This window comes from Antechinus flavipes, chromosome 4 (assembly GCF_016432865.1).
Source record: "Antechinus flavipes isolate AdamAnt ecotype Samford, QLD, Australia chromosome 4, AdamAnt_v2, whole genome shotgun sequence".
NCBI classification, from domain to species: domain Eukaryota; kingdom Metazoa; phylum Chordata; class Mammalia; order Dasyuromorphia; family Dasyuridae; genus Antechinus; species Antechinus flavipes.
This window is the reverse complement of record NC_067401.1, coordinates 44831580-44848010: the sequence shown is the minus strand read 5'-3', so window position 1 is coordinate 44848010 and position 16431 is coordinate 44831580. Positions and strand designations below refer to the sequence as shown.

General features: G+C 34.8%; 1 protein-coding gene across 1 annotated transcript in view; it reads right to left on the bottom strand.

The window, feature by feature from the left end:
• Nucleotides 1-16431, bottom strand: part of SPAG17 (sperm associated antigen 17) — a 249501-nt gene that overhangs the window by 45032 nt on the left and 188038 nt on the right. The window contains 7 exon segments of the mRNA XM_051992887.1: nt 4735-4767; nt 4770-4864; nt 4964-5112; nt 5973-6164; nt 10049-10203; nt 11965-12109; nt 14774-14985. Of these exon segments, the coding sequence (XP_051848847.1) occupies nt 4735-4767; nt 4770-4864; nt 4964-5112; nt 5973-6164; nt 10049-10203; nt 11965-12109; nt 14774-14985 (981 nt within the window).

Genomic DNA, 16431 nt, shown 5'->3' with positions numbered 1-16431 from the left:
TTTGACCAAAAAATCCCCAAATGGGGTTATGAAGTAGTGGACATGATTTAAATGAATAAACAACAACTAAGCACAATGTCCCTCTCAGTGAAAAAGTTTCAGTTCCAGACCAGCATTGTCACAAATGTCTGGCTCCACAATCCTCCCAGCTCAATATTGCCTCTGACATAGGCCTCTGAGGACAGATCATAGAAGGACATAGTTTAAAAACAACAATAAAAACAAAACATTTGGGAATATCAGCCTTTGAAATAAAAGTATGAGGAACATAGGAATGATTTTGCCGATGCTTTGTTTTGAAAGTAAGAAAAAAATGGCAGTGATTATTGAGTTGCTATAGTTCATAATTGGGCTTATAATTTTCACATTAAAAGTTTTTCCCAAGTAGATTGCACTCTGTTACTTTGTGTTAGCCACAAGCATGAGCCCTGATGGCTTCACAATATTTCATTTATTTATATCTTTGAAAAATCCATAAACCATTTCACTTGCGGTCTCATTTCTTTCATTATATTGTGAGTTGAGTTGGAATTTGTAATATTTAAAACATTATTAAAAAAGATAGGTGGCTGAAAAAGAAAAATAATTATCAGCAATATTCAAGGCACACATTTTGAGAAACTCTGTGCCAAAAAAAGCCCATCCAACATTATTGTTGTTAATATATTAAGCTATTCTTTATTATTATTAATGTTATAGCTAATAGGTATATTTTATATTATAAGAATCTATGTTATTTTTTATTTTTGTGTTTGTATAGTAACAAAACATTTTCATTGAAAATTAATAAGTATAACATATTTCTCATTTATGAAAACTATCAAAAGATTTTCTTGTAAACTTCTATTATTTGTGAGCCTCATCTTGTATTTTAATCAGACACCATAAAGAAAGAAATACACAAAAGGTTTTTATTTTCATTTCAAAATTCTTTTACTTTACTTATAATACAGTTACATGGGAATTGGCAGAATTTCTTCCACAATGGAAAGTCTCTCTAAGACTCTGGGCCAGCACAACTGGAAAGCCCTTATTCCAGGCTTACAGACATTGTTAGTTGTTTAATTTTATAATCTTGGGCAGTGTCTACTGCCTCAAGCCCTGGCACTTCACATAACCCAGAAAAACTCCCAATTTTCCTTCCATATAGGTCTGTTTTTAAGTTTGGGTGGGACAGGGAAACTAAGGTACAGTTTTCTTAATTTCACAAGACTAATCAGTGATAGAAATAGAACCAGCATTGAGCATGAGGCAAGAGAAAGTAAAAGGAGAAGAGAGTAGGGAACATTGGGAATTAAGTTTATTGAGAACATAGAGTATGCAAAATGTTGTGATATAAAATGAGGCAGGAATGGGTAGGGAGGTACTGGACTATATGGATGTTCTTAATTGCTAGGCCAAGGGATTTGTGCTTAATCCTATAGACAGTGAGCACCCATTGATGATTTCGGAGTAGCAGAACGACATGGCCAGGCTTGTGAATCGGACAATTATTTTTGCAGCTTTGTTAATGGGATATTAGAGATTGAGAGAGATGAATTAGGAGGCTATTACAATAACCCTAGCAAGAAACACAGATATATGTACTACAAAAAATACTCCCCAAAAAATTCATGCACAATTTTAAACATATAAACATATACTAGCTAGTCAATTAGAAGCATAGAGTATAGAATGTTGGACCTGGAGTCAGGAAAACCTGAATTCAAATCTTACTTTCAGATGCCTATTATCTATGTGAACCTGGGTGTGGTGTTCTCTTCTTTAAAATATTATGCTTCTCTTTGGGCAGGTTTCTTGGAGAGGTTTTCTAGAGGTAGCCTTAGTTTCAGTTCAGAGTAATAATTACTTCAAATACAGCCAGCTGATAAAATCCAAACTTTTATTTTCTCCTTCTGAGTCTTGTCTCCTTGCCTGGGGCTGGTCAGCTTTCTGAAGAGCCTTTCAGACCAGCCTTGGTCTCAGTGGGGGAAGTGCAGGAGGCCAGCCATCACAGTGATGTGAGATGAAGTGAATGAATCTGGTTTCACCTCCGAGAGTGGGCTTCTTCTGAACTGACCGATGCTCCCCTCTCTTAATCTTTTCAACTGAACTAACTCCCTGAAGCTCTAAGAGTTTCTTTATATATGACCTCCCAAAGGTCGTCTCCTCCTCTGAGAGAGTGGGATTGTGGGTTTCTGACTTGGGAATCTCTTACTGACTAGTGACTTGTGAATCTCCCAAAAGTGTGAACTCCAATGAGTACTTAAATACATTAGTGAGCTAGAGGATTTGCTAAGTACCAGGCTAAATTAGGCAACTGACTCATCATTTTATAAGGATTCTAACACCTGGGCAAGTCATTTAAGCTTTATTTTTCACAGTTTCCTCCACTATAAAATGGGGATAATAACAGCACTAACAGGGCTAAACAATATCAAATAGTATTAACATGGCAAAAACAGTAGCATGTGTATGCAACATTTAAACTCATTTTAATGCCATGGTTTAAGTATTGTGAGAAAATGAATACCATATTATTACATGATATTATTATCATTTTATTTTTATTATTGTTATAAATTTGTTTTATGTAAAAGAACATGCTTGTCCTCTATCTTTTTTTGGAAACTCACTCTCACTGACATTTTGTGAAGAGCTCAGTAGTTGTTAGCATATTTCCTTTTATAAGAAGCCAAGGAACTCATAGCAGGATGAGCCTTGGACTTAGGTTTGAGGAGCAAAAGAGAGACAGGAAAGAAATGGCGGCCAAGAATTAACTTTGATGTTCAGTTGTTGGATATATTGATGCCCAGTGTTCATCTGTTTTCTAACTAAGAAGCAAAAAAAAAATCTTTGCATTATTCCTTTATTTTGATATTGTCCCTGCTGGGGGAAGTTGCCACCCTGATATAGTACCGTGAAAGCTTTTAAATCGCCATGACAAAATGGGAAATGAAAAACATCAAATTCTGCTTCAGATATTTACCTAATACACTGTGGTGAGTGTTGGGGATAGCACAATGAGCCCAGTGTGGTTAGCAAAGTAGAGAAAACCTCACTAAGAGGAATGTGTAAGGAGGTGATAACTTGGAAAATAAGAATCCAGAGTGTTCCCTTGCTTGCTTTAGCTATTTGCTATTATTTCTGCTTTGTTTTGAGTAAATGCTTTGCTTTAGTGTCATGTGACTCATGCTGGCTCATCAGGAGAAAGTCAGTGAAAATGGGAATTCATGAGTTATGGACTCAGATAAATGATCACCCACTTGGTACCACAGGCCTAGAAGGAGGAGACAGGCAATCCCATTAGGATTTCTGCACAGAATACATATAAAAACACACATGCAAATAGGTAGTAATATGCAGATACATACAAATGATTTGGGCTTGTGTGTCTGTATGTTGTGGACTTCACTTGAAATAAATTCCCGTTCTTAAACTCTCTATTCATGTGATAAATGTCACTGGAATCCATTGACAATTAAAAAAAAAAAAGAAATGCTCATTTGAAAATTTTTATCAGCTGCTTTTTGCTTCAAAATGGCTGTGAAGTCAAACCTGACTTCTAACCATGCTTTTCTCATTCATAACTTGTGTGATGTTCAGCAAATCACTTTATGTCTCTGGACCTCAGTGTCTTTAGCTGTAAGAAGAGGAGTTTGACTTAAACAACAATACTATATGATAATCAATTCTGATGGACATGGCTCTCTTAAACAATGAAATGATTCAAACCAGTTCCAATTATTCAGTAATGAAGAGAATCATCTACACCCAGAGAGAGAACTATGGGAAATAAGTGTGGACCACAACATAACATTTCCACTCTTTCTCTTACTGTTTGCTTGCATTTTTGTTTTCCTTCTCAGATATTTTTTTTTTTACTTTCTTTCTAGATCTGATTTTTCTTGTGTAGCAAGATATATAAATTTAAAATAAACTGTATAAATATGTATACATATATTGTATTTAACATATACTTTAACATATTTAACATGTATTAGACTCCTGCCATCTAGGAGAGGGGGTGGAGGGAAGGAGAGTTAAAGTTGGAATAGAAGACTTTGCAAGGGTCAGTTTTGAAAAATTACCCATGTATATGTTTTGTAAATAAAAAGCTATAATAATAAATAAAAAAGAAGAGGGGTTTGGATGAGATGAATTTTAAGATCTCCTGTGGCTCAAAAACCTCTTAACTCAATCTTAAACCTCATATTAAATTTAAGATGTATCAGAAGCCTAAATGATTTCTCAACTTTAATCCCAAAACAGTAAATAAGAATGAAGAAAAGGGGATAAAGTTGGTCTCTGAAATCCTAGGGATAGGGATGGCTGATGGAAGGAGTAAAAGAGATAGTGAGTTGGAGAACAATAATGATAATAAAAATAATATAACAACATTAAAGTGGCATTTCTATAGTGCTTGCAAAGCACTCTACAAATATTATTTCGTTTGATCCTTACAACAAAGATATGTGTAATTATTATGATTGTTTCTATTTTACAGATGAAGACACTGAGATAAAGCAATGTTTAGTATCTGAGGATTCAAACTTAGCTTCCTGTTAAAATGAGTTTGTTTGGGGCAGAGAAAGTGATGGCAAAGATATTTGTTTTTCTCTAGATTATAGGGTACCTCTCCACATTTTCCTATTCCATTTACCATCTTTTGAGTATGTATCTTAGGCCATATGCATATCTGTTTTCAGGGGCATGTTTGTCTGATTCTATGTATTTCCAATTGATCTTTCCTACCTGGATATTCCTGTACTGGCTCCTGCAGAACGCAGTGGTTGATTCCCCATAAGCCAAAGATAGATACTCTTCTATGTCACTATTTCGAAGAAGTTCTGTTCCTGAGCCATCCGCATAGATAACAAAAAACCTATTTAAGGAAACACAATTCAGTTAATTAAAGGGTACAATGAAAATATCTCCTTTAATTTTAAAAGAAAGATTTTTGGGCTGTCTTTTTAAGTACTACCTGGGGACATGTTCACCATAAATTTGAAGAGGATTTTTTTCTATTTTATCAGGCATTAAGCTGTCATAATCTTCGCTTTCTTCCTCTATGGTCTCCTCCTCTAAGCTTGCTTCTGGGACAACAGTTGATATGGTGCCATCGACCATGACCTAAGAGTGAAGTAATATATAGAGGGTAATAAAAGACTTAATTAATAAAGAACATTTCTGTTCACTCAACTTGAAAAAGTAGGGCATTTTTTTACATTGGGGAAGCCTTGGTTTCTATTTAGGTAAGATATTCTTTAGGGCAACCAACTTTACTTGTTAAATTTCATTAATTTGAATAATTATTGTAAACAATTTACATAGTAAATAGGCAGACTCAAGTGAAATTAATCTTTATTCAATGAAAATTAGGTGATATTATTATAAGGGATATGATTTCAGGAACTCAGGAAAGACTCCATAGTAATCTTTGCATTGAACATCTGCCCTAAGGTCAGAATCAGGATATACTAATTCAGCAGTAGAATCATAGGACAGATAATGAGGGTGGCGTTGTTGCTAATCAGGCAATATCTGGGGTACAGCATAATAGAAAATAGATTCCCAGTCATAAAAAAATTTTTTATGATTTTAAAAATTACTATGTAAGTAGTGAAGAATAAAGGACAAGGAAAAGGAAGATTTAGAGCAGGAATATATGAGTCATAGTAAATGTAAATTTAAATAAGTAAATGTCATTTTACCCTATTCTGTTCTGTTGACATAAATTGAAATCTCTGTTCTTTCCTGCCCTTTTTCCTCTTTCATTTGTGTAGTTGGTCTTAAAAACTTTTGACATCCATTTTGCCTCTGGACATGTATGTGTGTATGTACGTATGTGCTTCTCTATGTATGTGGATGTCACACTTGGGAATAAAATGAAACATATCAGCCTTCTATAATTTTTAATTTATAAGATTTTAGGATCAAAATTATAGGCTATCTAATCCAATATCCTTATTTGGGAACATAAGACTATTTACCTGAAAAACATTTCCTTCAGGATCTAGAACTTCACAGATTATTTCAGAAGTGTGCTTCATAATATACCTGCTGGCTCTTAGCTGCTCACGCTGGCTGAAAGGTTGATAGAGGGTGTCACTGTTTGATTCATGAGAATAAATAGCTGAACAATCCTTATCAATGGAGAGACAACCAGTGGTGGGAGGTAACACCTAGAAAGAAGGCAGCAAGATTGTTTTTATTACTCTTTAAAGAATCTTGGAACTCACTATTAGAACAAAGTTTATCAAATTCACTAGCCACAAACTTGTTTTTTAAAATAATAATATTTTTTTATTTTTCAAAATACAAAGATAATTTTCAACATTCAACCTTGCAAAACTTTATATAATTTCTCTCCCTCCCTCTCTTAGACAGCCAGTAATCCATAATTGGTTAAACATACAATTATTCTAAATATATTTCCACATTTATCATGCTGCACAAGGAAAATCAGATCAAAAAGGGGAAAAATGAGAATGGAAAAATAAGCAAACAACAACAAAAAGCTGGAAATATTATGTTGTGATTCACATTCAGTGTAATCTTGTTGCTGTGTACAGTGTTCTCTTGGTTCTACTTACTTCTCTTAGCATCAATTCATGCAAGTTTCTCCAAGCCTTTCTGAAATCAGACTCCTTTCTATAAAAAGTCATTTCTTATAGAACAATAATATTCCATTACATTCATATGTCATAACTTATTCAGCCATTCCCCAACTAATGAGTATCCACTCAGTTTCCAGTTTCTTGATGCTACAAAAATACTGCTATAAACATTTTTGCTCATGTGGATCCTTTTCCTTTTTTATCATTTTTTTGGGATATAGATCTGGTAGAGACATTGCTGGATCAAAGGATTTGCACAATTTGATAATCTTTTGGTCATAGGTCCAGCTTGCTCTCCAGAATGGTTAAATCACTTTACAACTCCACCAACAATGTATTAATATTCCAGTTTCCCATATCCCCTCCAACATTTATCATTATCTTTTTTTGGAATCGTGGCCAATCAGAGAGGTGTGAAGTGTTTACCTTAGAATTATCTTAATTTGCATTACTCTAATCAGTAATGATTTAGAACATTATTCCATATGACAAGAAATTAGCCACAAACTTGTTAAGAGTAAAGCACAAACCAGTAGGTATTATGCTATGCCCTAAATATCAAATAGCTCTGGGGTTTGGGGTTCACAAGTTTTCCCTCCCCAATTCTAGCCTCTTTCTGTTTTTCCATATGGGGAGGGAAGACACAGGGACAAACATAAATTCAGAAGGTAAAGTCATTGACTTCCCTTGTCATATTTTTGACCTTTCTGTCACTCACAAATGCACCATTTCCATGTTTATAAACTGTGAAATATCTTTGTCTGATCACAATATACTATCATTCCACCTCTCCTTCTGCCACAAACACCAAACACTATACTTTATCCATCTTTACTAAGACTTCTAATCCTTTGAACATTCAATTTTTTTTCCAGGCGAAAACATGTATACTTTCTATATATTTTACCTTTCCCCATCTTTACCCTTTGGTGAACCAGTTCAATTTTACACTACTCTCTCGAATTCCTTCCCTCTTTGTACCCTGCTAAGCTTGGATCACTCCCATATTATTTTTATGCCTAAGCTGTTGAACAAAGATGGAGAAAAACATCCAACCATTCTGATTGGATATACTATAAATTTATGTTACCCAACCTCAGCTGTGTATTCACTACTCCTAGGCAATTCTTTTAGACCTCCTTAATTAATTCACTATCGCACTCACCATAGATAGTAGTTCTCTTAACTTGTTCATGATTCCCAGGAAACTACCTATGGAGCCTCTTCCAGTGACCCTCCCCATTGAGAAAATCATGTTATACTGAAAAAAAAACCCTCATGTTTTGCTGAAAAAATTGAGGGCATTCACAAGAAGCTTTCTTTCCTTTTTGTTTTAAGTAACCCAGATGATTCCCTCAGCCACTGCTGGATTCTAGTGCCCCACAAACTGCTTTTTGTATTTATAAATTTACTTAAGTATTTATTTCCTACAATATAGTAAATTCTGTGAGGACAGGGATTATTTCATTTTGCCTTTGTATGTCTCTCATTTACTTATTGTTCTAAAACATAGTTGTCTCTTAATAAATGCTTGTGGATGGATTGATAAAGGAAACATTTCCTAATAAATAGAACTATCAAAAAGTAGAAACAGCTACCTTGGCCTCTGAGGTTAATTTGTAGCTTCTGTAATCCCACCCAATATCTTCTCATCCTTTACCTTTCCTTGGTTGGTATCGATTTTGATATTGATGTATTAAATTAGTTGATGATCTACCTAAACATGGACAGCTAATTCTTAAATAACTTATATGTTGATAAGCAGTAATTTTCTGAATATTAAAAATAGTCAATTTCAATTTTAGAAAAGTTATTTGAATTGCCTTGGAGAAAACATTATTATTATATAATCAGGAGGTTTCTGAGTAAACTTTTGGTCTTTGACATTTCATGATCATGAACATTTTTGGCCATTGTCATCCTTCATCCTCTGTCTCATTAAAGTCAGAGCATGAAGGATAATGTTGACTTAAAAATCTTGTCCAATTCTTCAAAGAATGTCTTTGCCTCCTTCTTTCGCAACAGATGTTGGCATATAATGTGTAATTTTCTTTATGTGGGATGCAAGATGAAACTAACTCTTGCTTACTCTCGAAGGAGAAATTATGAGCCATATTTCCATGTAACTGTAGCTTCTTCTGGTTTTATTTAAAGCAAGAATGTCAATGATTAAATGCCTCCTATAGCATATTCACTCATTAAATAGCTAAAATTTTTACATTTTAAGGACCAGAAGTTAAATGAACATTTAGAGACATTTAAAATTGGCATGATTCTTAGAACATTTTAACACAAAAGTAGACTTTGTCTGTCACTGCAGAAATAGGAGACTCCATTGGATAGAGTGTGTCTTGTATTTGGTTTTGTTTGATAGGTTTCATAGGGTGCCAAAAAATTCATCAGCAGTTACCAATCAGCTGGTGATGGTTCCTTTTTATTCTAAGGCAAGTTTTCACATAATGGAGCTACTTTCTGTTGCTTAATGGAACCTGCCTATTTGTTTAGTCTGATAGACCACAGGCTCATGCCTGAAATTATATGGTTAGGTCTTAACAGGGATTTTTTCTCCTCCTTCAGGAAGCCAACTTAGCCTTGGGACAAATTTTATTGAATTCTTGACACTTCACCCAAACATGATTTAGTTTTGGGAGCCTGGGACATTTAGATTTGGGAGCTGAGAGAGGAAGATAGAAATGGATGTTACCCCTTTCCAGAAGTCAATATGAATCAGGTTAATGTCTAATTCATATTTGATTTGTGTTTGCTAGTCTTAGATGCCTCACTAGAATGTGACTTTCTTGAAAATATTTTCAGCTATGCAAATTTGAGTAAATCGCTTTCTCTGAACCATAATTTCCTCAACCATAAAACTGGAATATTGTGAAGCTTGAAGCAACACTGGCCAGTGAAAGGAATACTGGATTAAGGGATTAGGATTTGAATCCCAGCTTCATCATTTATACCTGGGCAACTCGCAGAAAATAATTTCCCATTTCTGGGCCTCAATTTCTCCATTTGTAAAATAAAGACTAGATCATTTCCAAGGTTTTTACAGCTATAAGTGGAGCATGTACCTATTTAAGCATGTTTTCTCCACCATTAGAATACAAGCTCCTTTAGAGTAGGACTGTTTTAAAAAAATGTTTTCCTTGTATTCCCAGTGCTTAGTCTAGTGTCTAATACAGATTAAGTCCTTAATGCGCCTATTGACTTATTTATAAAATTACATAATTTGTTCATCCATCTATCTATCTATATCTATCTATCTATATTAATTCTTATAGATCCTTAAAAGATAGCTAATAAGGATATTAACAACAATGGTCTATATTTTTGCTAGAAATATATATGGAAAAGAGAGCATGAAAAGAACATTTGGAAGGCAAAGGATCACTGGGAAGCTTCACTCATACAATTGGAATCATTTCTACCCCTTCACCTTGGCTCACCTGGTATGTCCCTTGTGGCTTTGCAATAATTGATGTTCCATCTCCAAAAGTGGCACAGCAGCTGCTATCCTCACAGTTTGTAATAACAGAAGCATAATGAGGGCTCTCTATTCGCATACACTTCACTTGCCTGGTGATGGACCATGAGGATTCGTCTAAGAGCAAATATAGGCAGTCGTGTTTGAAGTGGTGCAAGGGTAGGGAATGGACTTTAGACACCAGTCTAGATAAGGTTCTCTTCATTCTATGGGGCTCTTTTGAAAAGCACATAATTGAAAAGTAGCAAGAAATCTGGGAATCCTATTTGGGATGCTCTCTTTCATAATGCATGACTTTCTGATGTTCTGGGAATCAGGATTTGTCATTTCTTTCTGCCAAGGCTACTTTGTTCTGTGTTGGAAACAATGTTTAATATGTTTAAGCAAATAAAAGAACTTGAGCTCAAATTTGTTTTTGAATTGAACACGGATCCTAAGATGAAAACATCTGTTTGTTATGTTCATCACTGCTGTTTAGTAAATGAGGACACGGCAAGTAGGACCACATTCACGGATCAGGAGACCTGTTTAGCCCTTTACTAGCTGTGTGACTTGAGAGCAAGTGATCACTCCTCTGATCCTTGACTTTATTATCTCCACAAATGAAGGAAGTAGATGATTTCAGGGTTTCTTAAACTTTTTTTACTCTCAACTGCTTTTCACACAAGAAATTTTTATATGATCCTGGATAGAGAGGTACATAATATAGATACACAAATCAAACATTTATTTATAATAAATCATAATTTTATGACCCCCCCTCATTCAGTTATGAGACCTCATATGGGGTCATGATCCATGGTTTAAGAAGCTGAGGACTAGATAACCTTGACAATTTCTTATAGCTTTAGCAACCTATGGGTCTAAATGAAAATTTATGAAAGAAAATTAAATCAAAGAAGAAGATTTGGTTTTCTGGCTACACTCCAGAGGAATAATGGACTTTTGATATAGAATGATATAGTTCTTCGGCAGATCTGAAATAATACATTTGCTTGAAATCTTGCTAATCTGATCAAGAAAACTAGATTGAGAATGAAGCACACAGAGGGAAAAGTACCCAAATACAATGACTAAGCTAGATAGCATATGAAGAGTAATTCAGAAGAAGAACAATGAAATTTCCCAGTAATTCACAAGACACAATGGTATGAGAAGAAGGGACAGATATGACAATCATGATCCTAGATGTCTAGGCACCAATGTTAAGCATATGGAAAAATTATTAAAGCAAATTTGAAACCTAAGTCATGGTGACAAATATGGAAAGAACCTTGGATTGAGAGACAGAAGACATAGGTCTGCCTGCATGACTCTGGGCAGTTCAACTGAAACTCTTTTTACCCCAGTTGATCTCTCAAGGCTTCCAGCTTTAAATACTATGACCCCATAGATATTGCTGAGATGGTGTTTCATGGGAGTAGGGGATTATTTCATAAATTGTATTTGTATCTCCAGCACCTTTCATAGTACCTGGTACAGAAAATGCACTTTATAAATATATGTCAATTGATTATCCTATAGGGTATTGTCAATGGCAAAGGAGAAAAACCTCATTCCAAAGGAACATTTTGGAGCAAAGGGGACATATAAGCATCATGCTTCAGGTAGATTTGCACTATTATGTAAGGATCAAAGAAAGGAAACTCAGTAGTGGAAGTGCAAGTGAGCACCATAGAGTGATATATAAATGGCATGTGATTTACTGGAAATTATGATTATAGGTCAATTGTGATCATAGTAGTGAATATAATTAGGCTGATATGTTCATCTGAGAATCCAAACAAGTTAAAATCTGATGATGCTCTGATAAAGCAAAACTGCAAGATAACTATGTGGAACATTCACTATCTGTGTGATCAGTTGGTGTAAACTTACTTGTTTCTAGTTCATTTGAAGGTACAATAGTGTCTTCATAAATCTGATAGAAAGTTGTAATTCGGGTACCATCAGCATGATCCACTATTCTTGTCCCATCAGTTTTGATCACAATAGTCACTTTGTCTTCTCTTGTTGTCATCACCTGAATTGAGAAGGGAGAGTGATGGTAAACCTCATGGCCATAGATTGCCTAATAGCAATACTCAAGTATGCATATTATTATGACAACTGTAGTAAGATCTAGAATCTTTTAATGGTTGTAAATTATAAACAAGTTAATGGATAATTTTTGTTCACAGGACTTTGAGGGAAATTTGGGAAAAAATTTAAGTTTCTTTGCTTTAGATGAATAGGTTATCTAAGCAGTGAAGCTTCTGGTCCACACAAAATTAGATGGAAAAAGAGAAAAAATTATATGATGGTTTGCCTAAACACAGATTTTTAGAGTTGGAAGGGATCTCAGTGATTTTCTAGTGCAACCACATAGTCAGTCAATAAATATTAATAAGTGCCTATTATGTGATAGGCATTGTATTAACTGCTGGGGATTCAAAGAAAGGCAGAAGACAGCCCTTCTGCAGGAGCTCATAGTTTAATGGGTAAGATAACAAGCAAATAACATACAAACAATACATGTGTGCCTGTGTGTGTGTGTGTGTGAGATAAGTTGGAAATAATAGAAGAAAGGCACTAGAATTAAGGGAGATTGGGATAACTTCCTATAAAATGTAGAAGTTTTAGCTGAGACTTTTCTGGGATACAGGGAATCTAATAGGCAAAAATGGGAAAGAGCATTCTAGGCATTGGGGACAACTGGTAAAAATGGGTAAGATGCACAGACTCCAAATGTAGTCTTGTTACCAGCGCACTTCACATTTCACTCGAGAGTTTTCTGTCTTTTATAACTAACTTTGGTGATTTGCTATCATACCCCTTACTAGCTCCTTTCTGAAGCCAATTTTTTTTTGCATTTCTGATTATCAGTATGAAATTCTTCCTCCCTGATAGAGATCAGCTCTATGTCCATACCTCATAGTCTTAAATGATTTTCCTGGGGTCAGGGAGAGCTTCTGGTTTTTATGATGTTCTGTTATATTATGTTGGCATAGATATCTATTTCTGAAGAAAGTAGGATGGGAGTTTGGGAGAGGCTTTATAATCTATTGTAGTGAAAAATAGCTCTGGGAAATCTGATTACTTGGGGAATTTTGTGTTTCTGTATTTGTGAATTCCAGTGTTGAATGTATATGTCATTGAGGGGAAAAAAAGTTGTCTTTCAAGAAAAAAATGTCTCACACTTTGGGTGATATATAACTTGTGATATGAGTTTCTGGTCTTAGGTAATGAATAAACTGAAAAGTTAGTTAAGAATGATTTTGTTTTATATATATATACATATATATATATATCTGTTTCATTATTAGTTATAAGTAAATAATTAAAATTAATTATATTTTAAAAATATATTTATTATAATGTCTCAAGAGCGTGTTCTTGGTCCTTTTCTTTTCTCCCTCTATATCATTTCACTTGGTGGTCTCAGTAGCTCTTATGAATTCAATTATAATCTTTATAACAAGATTCTTAGATGTATTTGCCCACTAAGCTCTCTCCTGGCCATCAGTCTCACATTTTCCCAACTGCTTTGTCTTGGTTTTGGGGAGATCTGAGTTTAAATCTGACCTCAGATACTTATTGTATGACCCTGTGCAAGTCATTTGACCTACATCTGCCTCAATTTCTTCATTGTAAAATGGGGATAATAATAGTATCTATCTCCCAAGGATGTTATGCAAGTCAAATGAGGTATATATAAAGAGATGTGCAAATGCTATTGACATCATCATCAACATATCATCATCATCATCATCATCATCATCATCATCAATCTATCTATCTATCCATCTTTCCCAAATTGGAAGTCCTGTAGATATTTTAAACTCAACATATCTAAAATGAAACTTATTATCTTTCCCTTACAACTTTTCCCATATCCTAATTTCCTTACTATTGTTGATGGTACCACCATCCTACCATTTACCCTGGATTGTAATCTGGGTCATCCACTACTCATTCCACATATTCAATCTAAGATGAAGTCCTATCATTTCTCCCTTTGAAAGATCTCTCTCATATAATCCATTCTCTCTTCTGATTCAGCTATTGACTGGACTATTGAAATAACTGCTGGTCGGTCTGCCCCACAAAGTCTCTCAAAGCTCTAGTTCATCCTTCAGTCAACTGTCAAAGTAATTTTCCTGAAGTGCAGGTCTGACCCCATTCAATCAACTCCAGTAGTTTCCTGTCACTTCTAAGAACAAATATAAAATCTTCTTTTGGGCTTCTGCAGTTTTTCATAATCTCATCCTTTCCTACCTTTTTGGCTTTTTTACACTTTTCTCTTTTTACAAGACTCTATGATCTACTGACACTGACTTTTTTGTTATTCTTTTTTATCTAAGAGTTTCAAGAACTCTTGAATTTGTGTTTTCACTGACTGGTTTCCATTCTTAAAATGCTCTCTGTCTCCACCTCATGGCCTCTCTGGCTTCCTTCAATATTCAGTTGAAATCCTGTTTTCTCATTTTTCTTCTGGCTAAGTCTTTTGTCGAAGATTACCTCCAATTTACAGTGTATACCTCGTGTGTGTGTGTGTGTGTGTGTGTGTGTGTGTGTGTGTGTGTGTATTTATCTTTGCCATTCCCCTGTTGCAGACAGGAGACAGCTGGCAATGAACACCCATGGAGTTCCAACAAGTTTGGAGACTTCATACAAGAATTTAAAGCAATCAAAAAATGCACAGTACCGTTCCATCAACAGGATCTGTTGCCTGAAATGACAGATACGGTGTCAGATCTGGTAGTCTTTCTAATCCCTTGGTGCCAATTCGATTGCCTGCAGGTGTGGTTGTAAACCAAGTGCCCCCCTGGATTTCTCCAGCTCCCAAGAGTGGATAAGAACTTTGGTCATGGGAATCACCCTTGTGTAATAATAGAGATGTATTTTTGTGACTCTTTCCTATAGAAACACAAACAAATACAACAATATGAATGTAGCATTTGTTTTTGACACATTGTACTGATAATAATGACAATAGAACTTACATAGAACATTAATGTTTACAAAATACATTACAAACATTATCTCATTTTATATTTACAACATCTTGATAGTTGATATTCTTAATGCAACAACTGACTTGAGAGAAGCTCAGATCATTGCATAGAACTGTTAGAACTCAGTGGGTAGATGAAATAAATGTTTTTTCTAAAACCCTTTGCGAAATACAAACGACAAATCACAAAAAAGCAATGATGCTATGTGAATGGTTCAACATTTCTCTCCCCAAAATTATTTTTGTGGCAAGTTCTCAGTAGCTCTATTAAAGCAAGAACTTGCTAAGATTAATGTTGCAGTCAGCATTTGCTAATATTTGTCTGGGGATGGTGAGAAAAATTCAGAACCAAAATTTGCTTAAAGCAAAATTGTCAGTGGAGGGGAATATACAACATCTCTTTATCTCAACAACCACAAACCTATATTAGCATATATTTTGCAGGTTAAGAAGCAACTATGATTAGTCTAGGACATTGGTGAAGAAATGCCTCAAAATAAAGATATTAGTAAAACCCTGAGAGATTTATATTTTCCATTACATGGAGTGAGGAGCAAAGATGATTCTGCTTTAATTTTCCTAAAATTATACTCATTGATCAATTCCCCTCCTTCTCCACAAATACTGTCTTGATCTTTGTCTCACTGCTGGACTTCAAGGGCTCTGGAGGAAAGAGTGAGTTTGGGCAGCTCTGCCCTACTCATATGCAATTTATGTGCAAGTCTGGAAAGCATCCTGATGGATATCAGTGGTCTTCTTTGAAAATGAAAGATTATCATCATCATCATCACTATCATCATCAGCAACAGCAACAACTCCTATATATCTCTTAGCCTACTGGTTCTTCAATCCTGGTGATCTATTTTTATATCCTAGATCTTTCCTTCAAAAGGTCACCTATATCTAGATCATTCTTCCTTCATGCCCCATATTCCAGGCCTGTCCACCAGTCTACTATGAAGAAAGAATGCTTCCTTTAGAATAAGAAAAAAAATGCTGGTTTCTGGCATTTTGTGTCCATGTAATTATGGCCAAATAGCTTTACTTCTTTCTACCTCAGTTTCTTTATCTTAAAAATAAGAATATGGTAATATGCTTCATAAAATAGTTATAAGGAAAACAGTTTATAAATTGTAAAGTGTACTCCACCTACATGTAAGGAAAAGGATTAATAATAATAGCAATTATTAATTTATTATCATAATTATTTTAGTATTATTAATATTACAATGCATCTTCTCAAACCCCAACTATACTCTCAAATAACTCACTTAATATTCAAATTAACCCCACAAATGCTTTCTTTGTATCTTTGCCTTTCTAGTGCCTGATGCATAGTAAATGTCTAA